Source organism: Alligator sinensis, unplaced genomic scaffold, assembly GCF_000455745.1.
Source record: "Alligator sinensis unplaced genomic scaffold, ASM45574v1 scaffold118_1, whole genome shotgun sequence".
In the NCBI taxonomy this organism is placed as follows: domain Eukaryota; kingdom Metazoa; phylum Chordata; order Crocodylia; family Alligatoridae; genus Alligator; species Alligator sinensis.
Genome location: NW_005841850.1, coordinates 478,077 through 490,937, shown reverse-complemented (window position 1 = coordinate 490,937; position 12,861 = coordinate 478,077). Strand labels below are relative to the sequence as shown.

Here is a 12,861-nt window from a genome sequence, read left to right as displayed (position 1 = left end):
GAAGGGGAGTGTCATTTGACCATTCTAAGCTAAGGCTTTTAAAAAGAGACTTACTCCATGTCTTCCCTGAATACAAAAAGCTTAATTAAAAAAAGAAAAAAAAAAAAAATCAGGAATATAATAATACTTCAAAAAGGTCTATCCAAGACACTCCACAGTACTAGTTGGATGAAGCTCCAAGTCACTGCAACAACCCTGGTGTCATGAGTTAAAGCTGAGCATTGCTACTTAGGAGATGTGGAGGCATTGCTCAAAATCAAATCTATTAAAAATTCTCCTTAAGCCATAAGGAACTGAACCAATTGATCTCTGAAGAACACAATCCTAGCCTTGATACCAAGTCAAGACAGCCTGGCAGTGTTTTAAACAAGGGGGGGGGAAGAATACTTAAAAAGCACATTCATGGTTAACTATGCTAAACACCCAAACATTTGGTCTCCAAAGCAAGTGCACAACTGTACCTTGAACTAGTGGTAGTTCAGACTTTCTTCTACATGGTAATTCATGAAGCTGCATTTCCCTTCTGACCAACTACCATTCAGTCTGACTGGCCTGGTAAAACCAAGTATTGGGCCACTGACCTTTTATCATTCACTCCTGCTGATCAGGGGTCATTGGCAGACCCCCCTACCCAACTCCCCCCATTTCCAGGAAAGTATGACATGGAAGTACAGAAAGCCAGCTTTCCGTAATTTCACAGGATGTCTGCGATAAAGTGTTACCACAGTTGTCACCACGTTACATCGGTGCGAGATACATGGAATGAACTAGAATGGCTGCAAGTACTGGGATGCTCAAGCACAGCTCCAAGAGGCTTTGCTTAGGACAGTGCAATACTAGCAGGGTTGCAACAGGTAAGCAGTGTAGTTTAGGGTTACCATCCATCTGCCTAGCCTGAAGTCTCCAGTTGGTCTTTCTGACCTAGTTTCAAAGCCTCCCTCTGGACAGGGGGCAGACATTACTTTCATGAACAGACTTAAGAGGGTTTGAAAGATTGGTCTTTATACACCTGCTTGCTTAAGCATCACTGGGTTCAGTACCCTATATGTTATTAGTAGGTTAAGTCTACATAAGAAAAGGCTTTTCCACAGAGACTGCAATAAGCTGCAGAGGAAAAGTAACATGCATTCAAATGTTATTTTGGTGTCATGTGTGCATGGAAAAAAGGCAAGAGTACTGAAGCAAGAAGTGAGGTCTGAAGATGATTGCTATACAGCCTCCCCCCCAAAAGCCACACGCGGCCCCCAGCAATGCCTTGTAGCTTCAGGAATAGTGGGATGTAATTGCAATGACTGCTACACATGCTTTGTTTAATAATGCAAGACACTGCAGTTCAATTACCTTTTTTCACACACACTCGTACTGCCTCACCTACTAGCTGCTGAAGGACCTTAATGCTATGCATTTAGTCAGGTTAGCCTCCAGTTCCAGTGGTGACCAAGGTGGTTGCATAAGTACAGCAAGGAGGCAGTTTGCATTACATTCCTCATTGTGTGCTTGCCCTCTGCCCAACCACAATTTAAACAGACTAGTACTATGCTCCTTAAAAAAATTAAATAAATAAAAAAATAAAGTCTACATCAGTGTAACCCTGCATTCCAGGGAGAGAAAAAAAAGTTGGAAGTAGGCACAAGGTACAGGAAAAAGATGGACAGGAGCCAGAGTGTGCCCTCAGGGCAGGCATAATTGACAGCAATAGGCCAGTGTCAGAGTGGCCTCAGAAGAGCACAAGTTTTAGCATTACAGGTTTGTTTTGTTTTTGTTTTTTAAATTAAAGAAAGAGGGAAAAAAAAAGAGACAGGAGTGGATTTCTCAAAGAAGCTGAAGGAGTTTGAAAGGCAGTCTTGTTTTTGACTAGCCATGAGACTTACCACAGGGAAAAGAACCAGAGTATTCAGTAGTTTAAATTAAGTTACTGAATATGAAAAAAATTGATTAGCACCATAAGAACTGGACACCTGAAGAAACATGAGGAAGAGTCTCTTCTGAAGCAGCTAGCATCTTTGCTGCCTATTGTCAGCAAGACATTAGTTGTCGAGATCACAAACTGGATCACAGTCCTTTAAAACTAACTTTTGCTAGCTGGAAAGCATATGCCCACGTACAGTAAGTTTTTCAAGCCAATTAGTCTGTGGCCGAATTTAGTTACTACTCCTTACTTCAGAAGAGGAATTCTCATCCAATCGAGATCTGTGCAGCCGTCATCCTTTTATCTTTTACAATAGATTCCTTGGACTGTGATCCAACTGATCAGCCGCCTTATGCCCTGCCTGAAGAAATCTATTAGCCGATTAGTAGCAAATGTATCTCTGTTACCCTAAAAGCTCCAACTACTAGCATTTAAACAACTTGCAGAGGCTTTAAGTGAGATTTTGTTGGGAAAAAAGCAGTAGCAGCAGTGTAGTAAAGGTAGGAAGGAAAAAAAACTCATGCAGATTCCTTAGGACTTAGTCCTCCACACTTAAAAGATGGAAAACAAGAATCAACTTTCACCTTTTCCTTTATTGCATCAACCTGCAAAGGAATTCAGAAGGTGCAGCTTAGAAAAAAAAATCAAAATTCCATATTTAGCATATAAAAAAGGTAGAAACAAGGAGTTAGGGAGGAGGTTGATATAAAGTACCAAAGGAAAAAACAAAAAACAAGAACAGGGTATACCAGGGGTTATCCCAATCAAGAAAAAACAGTAGTTATGTATCAGTTACCAGCCTAGTTTAAATGTCTACAAATTAGATGCCTTGTAGATTTCAGAGTTGGAATTAGTTCTAATACTAAAGAATTCTAATCCAAGGGCAAGATGTGGCCTGCTAGACTTAAGCTATTCGGGCCAATCAAGTTATCCCCTTGTGACCAAAGGGCTACACTTAGTGGCTTGGAGATCACCAAGTGTACATACCAGATGCAGAAAAAAAACACCAAACAAACAAACAAAAAAGTGGCTAACTGCCAAAAAAGCCTTGCCTTTGAGGTGTTGACGGGCACATCCTGTGCAAGCACTATGAATTTAGAATTTTATGTTAGGGAATGGAACTTTTTTAAAAGATGTAGGTATTTATTCAGCTATGACCTCTTGCTAGAAAGAGGTAGGTCACAGCAAGTCCTTAATCTGTAAGACAGAAGCAGTCTAAAACAGTTAAGCTTTTTTTTCCCCCCTTTTTACTAAGTCAAAAGTAAACCAAAATAACAAGCTATGGACAAAACCCCCAGTGTCATTTGTGGGAGTATAAGTTAAAACCTACAAACGAGTGTAGGCATCTTTAGTCCCAACAGAAACCCCAATTCTTTAGAAATATACATGGGATTCTAGAGAAAAAGTATCCCTCAAAAGGAGAAAGCATCTAGGCAGCAAGGAAGGGGATGGGGAAAGTAGAGCAAGGCCAAGATGGTGGGGTACTCGATTACTAGTTTTGGCACTAGTCTTTTTTTTTTTTTTTTTTTTTTTTTAAATGAAAGCAAAGTAAAACGCGTCTTCCCTCCACACCAAAAGGTAATTCCAGATTTGAAATGCTGCATTTGGTTTTTATTTCAGGGAGCTAGCAACAAGTGGCATGTTAGCTAGCTTTTTAAATACCTTGGCATCAGTTGATAGCTTTAGACCATGGCAGACAGTTCTACAGGATTAAAGGGCCTAACTACAAACATTCGAGGCCCACTGCTTGGGCTAGGAGTATTACAGCTGGCAAGGGCAATTTAGTATGTGGGATGGGGAGAGAAAAAAAAACCAAAGTGCTCGAGTTCTGATTAAAGGAAGCCATGTCTTTGACCTAGGATCCCCACAGCCTAGGTCAGCAGGCAAGTACATGTGTGTAGGTTCCGACACAGATCGTTAGGATAGAGCATTTCACATTTTCCCTAGCAGGTATCACATAATGAGCATGTTCTCAACCCATCTTGGGGAGATTAAGTATAGACAGGACAGACTTTGGAAAGAGCCAGTATTAGTGTTAACAGCAGACAGGTCTCACAAGACGACTCACATGACAGCAAGTTGCTAGCGAACACTTTAATGTGTTGAACAAAAAGCTTTTACCTTTGTCAAGTACTCCTTCATGACCTGAATAAAATAGGGCATGGCAAAGTCCATGATGTTATGCCTCCATGCAGTTTCCAAGACAACATCTGGCCTCAGAAGATCATAGCAGGTAAAGAGGCAAGCTCCAAAGCATTCCCTCTTGTCTTCCTGCAAGAACCACTGCAGCAATTCTTCAGCCAACTCTGTATCTTTGGATTCTGAAGCATATTGCATTGCATCCTGCGGGGGGGGGGGGGGGGGAGAGAAAAAAAAAAATGGACACCTTAAGATCCAAGAAGGGAGTTTACCTACTGGGGGGGCAAAGGACCTAGATCTTCACTGAGGCAGTCATACCAAGCATAGCTCACTTCTGAGCACTGCCACTAAAGACTTCCAAGCTACAAGCTGTAGACTTCCCCATTCCAGCATTTTTGCACTGGGGTGGGAAAAAAAAAAAAAAAAAAAAAAAGATGGACAGGAGCAAGTGAAACACTTAAAAGCAAGTAGTGTGACAATAAAGAGATAAAACCTGACCACGGAGAAAGCCTCAAAAGAATTCAGCTCCATGTGCTGGAGACTACATAAGTTACTAGTGCCAGCTTGTAGCAAGCTATTGAGCTACGTGAACTCAAGTCTGCCCTGCCTTTGTTCTCCATCTTACCTTGTAAAGTCTGTCTTTCTTGCAGAGTTCTACACTCTGTTTCCAGCGGTTGTTGCCTTTAAAGAGATAGGCAGCAATTCTCCTGAACTCTATCAGTTCATGCTTCTCCAAACGTTGAGCGAGGGAAATGTTGTCAAAGTTGTCATAGGCATCTATAGATGTCCTAAGAGCCTGAATTGCAAGAGAATCAGTCACCTCAGAGAAACCAACCCAGTTACCTTAATAGAGTCAAGTGCAACAATAACATGTGTACCCATTAAGAGATTCAGTGCATCATGAAGCAATTAAAAATTTGACTGACAAGTTAACTGCAGCCATATAAAAGATGCGACTGAGACAAGAGTTGCAAATTTATACTAGTATTGCCATCATCCAGGTCTAAAGTAGTTACTTGTTCATATTAAAGAAGGTTGTGGGTACCAACCTGATAGTCTTCTTCTATAATGAAGAGATTATTCAGCGACTCATTCACAGATTTGTTGTTGTGGTTTTGAACAGAGCGCAAGTAAGGTTTCACCAGCGGCAGCTGTTTAACCTTGAGAAAGCAGGGTGATTAAAGAGATCAGTACAGGAAACAATCCAAGTTGTTCAGCTTTGCCTCCCTCCTGGCAGTGACTGGGTAAAGTGAGGGAGAGGTCTTTTTAAAACGCTACAGCCAAAGGTTCTCTACTTCAAAATTTCTTTAAAGGATGGGCTACATGGCCATTACCTTACTGAAGAAGGTGACAGCACGAGTATGATCCAGCCGGGGAGACAGCACCATCAGAAGGTCGTTGAGCAGCAAGGGTTTAAACTCCAAATAAAAATGGATTGCTTTATAATACAGCTCCACATTAGCCACCTAAGAGAGGGAAACAAGATCGTTTATCAGTTCTATAGGACTCTCACACTCTACTTTAGAGGACTTTCTGCATGCACCTCCACTTCATTCCTTTTAAATGAGTATTACCCAAAACCTGTCAAATGATAAGGAATTCTTAGTGCATTTCCCAGGGTACTATGGATATTCAAGTCTTACAGTGTACATATGTAAAACAAAGCATGGTGTGTCATGCTTTTTACTTCATGGGTCCCCACCCCAGGGAGGGTGCAGTAGAGGATTATGCCAAATGTAGTAGGAAAATCCCTTTGGATGCGTGGCTATCCTCTTATGGGGAGGCAGGAAGGAAATCAAAGATATGCAGAACAATTCTTTAGATACTTTCAGGTCAAATCAGGTAAGTGGTCATCTCACCTTTGTGATTATGTCTTTAAATTGTCCTTCTTTCCAAGCATCTGTTGGGTGGTTCATCATTGTGATGATAGCATTGTCATACTCTTCATATTTATCATACAGGAACACCAGTTCACCCCAGAGGTGAGCTTGTTCTGCAGCTCTTAGCACCTGAATGAGAGAAAGGAACACATCAGTACTCAACTGCTTGATAATTTCCTAGGTCACTCATTCAATATTACAACAGCAATTAAAGTACAGCTTAAAAAGTACAACATTAGACATTAACATTTCAGGCTTCTACAGAACGTAAGCCAGCTTCTACAACCCAACTCCCCACCCCCCCCCCCCCCCAAAAAAAACCCCACATCAAGGGTACTTGGATCTTCTTGAGATGCATTTAAGGCTTACCTTGGGAATATTGACTCTTGACCAGAAGAGTTCCAAGTGCTCCCTCATCTTCTGTGGCTTGAATTTAGAATACAGGATCGCTAGCTCTGTAAACATGCCCATGTGTGCACGCTCAAGTCCTAGCGCAGCTTCCAACATGGTTATCAGCTCTTCAAAATAGCCACGATCCTTACATAAGGAGAGAGGAAGAAAGTTATATAGACTGGCTGTAGCCAAAAGCTGAAATAGTAGTTGGATTAAGTTGTGCCCAGTTAGAAACCAGAAGGCTCTGTTACATCAGACCTTTGTATGTGGATTGAGTTTTTTCTTCCAACAGTTACCTGGTAATAGTTGATAAGTTCTTCTAGCTCATCTGCAACACAGGCAAAAAACACCTGAAAAATTGAGTAGATATTCAGATGTGGCCAGTGAAAAGTATAAGAGAGATGCATGTAGCCGATTACCAAACCATCCCCCAGGATCCAGTTTTTCCTATAGCTTCCACAGAAACCACCCCTTGAGACATTTAAATTCCCCAAGCAGAAACAGGTCAATGTTGAGATTCAAGGTAGTAGCTTACCTCCTTCCATGTCCGAGTACTGTTTGCTTTCCGAGCACCATCTACAGCCGCTTGGTATTCACCTAAGTGGACTAGCGTGGATGCCAGCCGGCCAAAGTTTGATACATTATTATACAATAGCTTAGCAGCGTCATACATCCTCTCATCATAACAGCGATCGCCAACCTAAGATTTAAGCAAAATAAGTTAAGTTTACTCCAAGACCAACAAGAGCTCGTCTTACTAGTAAGACTTCAGAGAAACATGCGTCTTTAGAACACCATGCAGTCTAGGCATGTCCCTCCCAACTGTTCCATGAGCTGCAGCCCCATCTAGAGCTATTTGCAACTATCAAACTCCACCTGAATTAGTTTTAGTGCTTCTGAACTAATCTGAGAACAAGTCTGCTGGCTGGATTCAAATCCAGCCAAGGTCACAGCAGAAAGCAGCCAAGGATGAGAAAACTCACCTGCTGAATGTGAGCATTATTAGGTCCATTGATAAACTCTTCCAACTCAGCTAGACGATTTGTCTTAGCCAGAGCAAAAATGAGTTCCGTTTCCACATACGACTCTCGGGCCTTCTTGCGTGCCATCTGGAGGTACTTCACCAGCTCTTCCCAGTTTCCTGGGGAGGTAGGGGAAGAAAGACTTCAGAAGTTAAGTGACAGACTATAAAGAGCAATCATTTCTGTTCGGCTCTTCAGTCCAAAAGCTTGCCCTCCACTTCCCCTAGTAGCTCTCCTTCCAGCAAGGGGGGGGGGGGGAAAAAAGGAGGAAGAGGCTCATTGACAACAAATGGCAAGCTTCTAGTCTTAAGTACAGAATCAGTGGAGAGACTTAGTAGCTTGGTTCTCACACATCTACCTAGTTTTTCTATTTCAGGTTTCATTTGGTCAAGCTTGGAAGAACCTTTTTAGGAGTATGAAAAGTATAACTTGAGAAAAAAGCTACAGCATAATGTAGGCTACTTCTGTTCTTACTTAGTTGGGAGGCTAAATTTGCTTCATATGTGGACTTGGGCTGATACCCCTCAAGTTTACTTAACCTCAGATCAAACTAGTATCACCCACCCACCCCACACCCCCATTTCTCAGGTTGGGGAGAGTTAATACTGCTTCCCCATGAAGCTATAAAAGGAGTGGACTGAACACAATTAACTTCTCGTATTTGAAGAGACATTCACTTAAGTTATACAAAAGTCAGGAGTCCTACCACTGGCATTAGCAGCTTGAACAACTTCCATGTAGGAGGAAGGATCATCTGCTTTAATGTAGGAGTCAATTGCTTCCTTTACCATCCCTTTCTGAAGCTGCGCTTTAGCAAGCTGACTCCACACAGCAGGCTCATTGCAGCGTTCAGCAAACTCATATGCACGGTCCAGGTTTCCAATGTGTTCAATCAGTACCTGAAGGAAAGGGACTGTGTCAGCAACTGCCAGTACAGAAGTGTCCTTAGTAAATCCAGGTCCAAACACTGCACTGAGTCTCAAAAGTTTCGTGTTTAAAGGACCACCCCCCCTCCCCCCAACCAAATTCATGTTTTGTTTTACTGGAGTGCCAGCTTCAAGCAAAATGGACACAACTGTGCATCAGAAGCACTCAGGACACGATTTTCAGGTCATGTTGTTTCAGGGTAGTCAGAAGCAAATGAGATACCTGCACAGCTGAGGTGTTGACATCAAATTTTCTGAAGATGGCAAAAGCCTCCTCAAAAAGCTCATTGCTGATAGCAATGTTGGCAATATCTGGAGCATCGTAATTATCCAGACGGTTGATATATTCCATGACGCGAGTGCGGTCAGCCTTAATAGCTGTGAGAATGAGGAGGTTCTGCAGGTTCCTAAACAGAAAGCAAATAGCTATTAGGAAGTGCTGAAGCAAGTCCTGTCTTGTCACTTACGTCACTGAGTGCATTAGAAAAGCATGCAAGTTAACATCCAATTTTTTTTTTATTAAACCACTAAACTCCATTCTTTGCTACCCCAAATTCTTCTCTGCAAGTCAGAACTTCAGAAGTTACATACCCTTTCCCAAAACTAAATGGCACTTGTTACATTAGAGCTGATCAGGTTAGTTTTACATTAGCTACAACTAAGTCTCTTACATAAGTTTTCAAGCATTTTGCCTCCACCCACCTGTGTTCACTGAATACAGAGTTATCCAGAACTATTTTCTCCAGCAGTTCAATGAGCTCATTGGGAAGATCTGCAGTCATGAAAGCCTTTACAGTAACAGACACTTCTTCAGGGTCCTGAGTCTCCGACAGTGCAGTCTGCACAACCTATTGACATCAATTAGGCCAGTCATTAAGCCACAGATTGGATTTCAGCTACAACTTGAGCTCTCATTAGGGAGAATGAGGTTTGGGACCATACCTGGTCAATAAGTGGTCTTCTGTAAGGGTTGCTTTCCAACAGCACACTGGCCCACAACTCGGGGTCCTTGCGGCGAACTAAGTAACGTGAAAGGCTCTTGAAGAGTGAGTTTTCGTTGCATACCTATAAAAAGGAAAGAAGGGATTAGCTTCAAGGTTCCTCAGATACTTCTGTTGGCCCTGAAGTCTTTAGCCAAGCTGTTGCCTTGCACCACTGCTTAAGCAAGTCAGACAACATTCACCGAGGTAATGCCAGAAGTTTAGCACATTCCACAAAAATATGTGCGCCAGTTTCATTGGACAGGTTTGGTTATGGTACCAACTGCACCACAGTCCTAGGGCATTAAATATCATATACACTAATGAACTATTCACTTACAGCAAGGCTCTTCCCCCCTTCCTTACACAGGCCTCTTTGCATCAAGGAGAATTTTGTAAGACTAAGTTGCTAACACTTACATTAATAAGCTCCAAGTCACACTGCCCACGCTCGTAAGCCACACAGGCCAGGTGAGGGTCTCTCTTCTCACAGTACTTCCCCACAACACGACTATCATAATAAGGATTCTCACGGAGAAATCTTTCTGGGTTGTTGTTACTGTCTATGTATATTTTGGCTAATGCATTGTGAGTAGCAGGCTCCTCACAACCCTCATGAATCCTTGCTTCCAACCAAGGTAGAAGCAGTTTCAGCCTAAAGAAAAAAGGAAAGTTTGAATAAGGCTGTAGGATCCACAAGCCCAAGATCTGCGTCTTCTTTGTGAACTTAAAGATCTACTTTGTTGCTTTCTAAAAAGGAAAGACAAGACATTCAACACAAAAACCAAACAACTGAATAGTAGTCAGGCCTTCAAGCAACCAGAGAATTATCAACATGCTCAATGGAGGAAATTCTCTTCTTGTCAGCTACCCCATACAAGACAAGACATTAGTGGAAAGCTGAGAGGAAGCTAAAGACCTTTTGATCAGTTCTTGATACTGCACAACCTTTTGAGTTACCCTTCTGAGGTATGGAGAAATAAAGAAAGCCACCCCCCAGAACAGAACACTCCCCCCCCACCTCACAAACAAACAAAAACTGCTGCACATCCCCAAGTTGGACTTTAATGAACTTTGACATAGCTAGATTGGTTCTTAAGCTAGACTTTAATCTTAGGCTACTTTAGGTTAAGGCTTATTCATGAGCCAATGTATGGCCCAAGGTTCCCATTAGGTTTAAAAGAGAGAGAGAACCAAGTACTAAAGTCCCATTAGTGTGCATTGGGAAGGAAGAATACCTGTTTCTTTTTTCTACTTCTGCAACAAGCTCATCAGTTGAGAACTGGCCTCTCACAACAAGAATCAGATTCTTTATAACATCTTCAGAGCAATCCACATCAAGCAGTCCCCCAATGACAACAGGAAGACGGCTTGGATTTACCTAAGACAAGAAAACTACTTTAGGAAAAAGCAGGTTTGCTGGGAGAAAGCACAGGATGGCTACCCTTCCTGCTAAACATGACAACAAAAAGGCACAGGAGCACTGAGCATCTTGATGGAAATTCAGCATTGAAGTTTTCTAGTAGTCCGAGGCCTAGTGTTTGAGATCTACAGTATCTGCCTGTTAGCTGATAAATGAGACAAGACTAACAAGCCTTCAAAGCAAGAGGGCTAGTTGTCAACCATGTTTCAGTTCTTGTGGGAAGGACTTGTTAGGCCATATTCCTTTTGGGGGGGCAGGGTATGTTGGGGTGCTGGCTCCTTCTGAAAGTTGGGTCATATAGGCTTGGGATTCTTTATTTGAAATCCTTATGCCCAAGAGTATGATTGAGTAGATAAGTGTGCTGCACTCTAGGAAGGATGGTTCAAGGTAACCCCTAAAAAGTCTACCAGAATTAGTAAAGCAATTCCTTCATCTTCCACATCAGATGGAAGAAGCTGTTCAAAAGTTCATTGCTGGCATACCATATGCCCCTTCCTTCCCCATCAGCCCTCCAAAAGAAGGTGGGGTGCATGCCTTGCATGGGGAAGCCGATTTTCCTGCACTGTGCTCCAGTGGCTGCACAAATAGCTCCTGCTCATCTGGCCCAGCAACCAGATTGGGGCAGAGTGCAGCGTTCACCCTCTCACGACCACTAAGGAATTTGCATTAGTGATTGGCAGAACCCTGGAGTTTATGCCCAAAGCAGCAGTTGAGCTGGCTCAGGGCAAGTGAGCTACAGCACAGTCTGATCTTGATGAAGCTTGGCACAGAAATGCTTTATTTACAGGAAGTTAAAAACAGGCTTGTTACTGTCCTTCTGAGGGCCTGGGGCCTTGGCTTGCTGCCCTCCTGCCATACCAGGAAGTTTCTGGTGCTTCACCCAGACCATCTCCCTGAAGTGCCACACTTCTGGACACCATTTGCAGAAGATGATGTTACTGTCAGCTTTCCCATGGTTCTAGAAAAGTGATATTCTACCCTGCAAGAGGCATGTGCATACTCCCATGCCCCCAACAAGGCATGTGAAGTACAGCCGTGTCGCAACTTGTGGGGGTTAGGTTCCAAGGTCATCACACAAGGAGAAAAATCACGCAGTCAGACCGCCAGCAATTTGACTTGCTGCTACTGCCTCCAAAACCTCCCGCTGCAGAGCCGTGCTTGGAGCTGTGGCCACCACCAAAACCTCCCACCGCTACCTGAAGCCCCCCCCACCACGTAAAAGTTGAATTCACGCAAGTTAAATGCGTGTAGGACGCGACTGTACTGTATGGTAATTTGCACAAGTAGGTAGGGATCAAGTCCAACAGTAAGCTAGGAGGTAGATCTGATCGGTTTGGGAGCTGGTTTTGATGACAAGCTTGAGAGAGACATTGCCATTTCATATCTGCATCCATGAACGTCCTTGTGACATCTAGATGCTACATTAAGAAGCTATTTTGTTACATTAAGGCAACTTGAATAAACTTCAAGTACTCAAGGTCTTATTCTTACCTTCTGTACGTAGATCTCTATATATTTTTGAAGATTGTTTCTGTACAGGTACAGTACCAGATCATGGACAAAATCAAAGCGATCACACACAATTATAAGTGGTAACTGGTCAGTCAGTTTTGCTTCCTAAAAATAAATAAATAAATAAATAAATAAATAAATAAATAGAGATGTTATGAATTCCTTTATTTAAAATCTGCAAGTTAACAGGGCACATCTAAAATGATGAAGAGTTTGTGATCCAATACTAAACAAGTTATTGGAGTTTGGCTTGGGGAGACCTAAACCAACATAACATTGATGATCACAAAAAGATACCAATGGCATATTAAACTGCTCCCAGTTCCTTAGAAACTATACCAAATTGTGAGAGTTTCACCAGCCCAATGTCAAGAGCAAAAAGCTGTTTGAAGGTCAAAAAGTCCTCAGCATGCCCATGTCTACAAGTATTATTTCACAGACAGGACAAAATTACAAGCCTATGCTATATTTTAGCATTTCTGAACTGCCATGGGTTTCCAGTGTGCAGGATTAACACTCTGGGATTGCATAAAAGATTTAACTAGATTTGAAGAGATAGTGTTACCAGCTAGGCATGCTTTAAAATTTGCACTACTCTGCTTTTCAACTGAGAAATTTTCAGCAAGTCACTAGGAAACCCAATCCTATATCTGAATTGGAACAGGATGCATTGTTGA

General features: G+C 42.3%; 1 protein-coding gene across 1 annotated transcript in view; it reads right to left on the bottom strand.

Moving 5' to 3' along the window:
* CLTC (clathrin heavy chain) overlaps window positions 1-12,861 on the bottom strand; it is a 41,736-nt gene that overhangs the window by 3,984 nt on the left and 24,891 nt on the right. The window contains exons 15-31 of the mRNA XM_025210889.1: window positions 12,164-12,289; window positions 10,488-10,630; window positions 9,670-9,904; window positions 9,212-9,334; window positions 8,972-9,117; window positions 8,493-8,676; window positions 8,050-8,242; window positions 7,305-7,462; window positions 6,857-7,021; window positions 6,618-6,671; window positions 6,298-6,465; window positions 5,908-6,057; window positions 5,383-5,514; window positions 5,098-5,208; window positions 4,674-4,844; window positions 4,031-4,252; window positions 2,494-2,514 (exon numbers count right to left, since the gene is read on the bottom strand). Of these exons, the coding sequence (XP_025066674.1) occupies window positions 2,494-2,514; window positions 4,031-4,252; window positions 4,674-4,844; window positions 5,098-5,208; window positions 5,383-5,514; window positions 5,908-6,057; window positions 6,298-6,465; window positions 6,618-6,671; window positions 6,857-7,021; window positions 7,305-7,462; window positions 8,050-8,242; window positions 8,493-8,676; window positions 8,972-9,117; window positions 9,212-9,334; window positions 9,670-9,904; window positions 10,488-10,630; window positions 12,164-12,289 (2,502 nt within the window). The remainder of the gene's footprint in view (window positions 1-2,493; window positions 2,515-4,030; window positions 4,253-4,673; window positions 4,845-5,097; window positions 5,209-5,382; window positions 5,515-5,907; window positions 6,058-6,297; window positions 6,466-6,617; window positions 6,672-6,856; window positions 7,022-7,304; window positions 7,463-8,049; window positions 8,243-8,492; window positions 8,677-8,971; window positions 9,118-9,211; window positions 9,335-9,669; window positions 9,905-10,487; window positions 10,631-12,163; window positions 12,290-12,861) is intronic.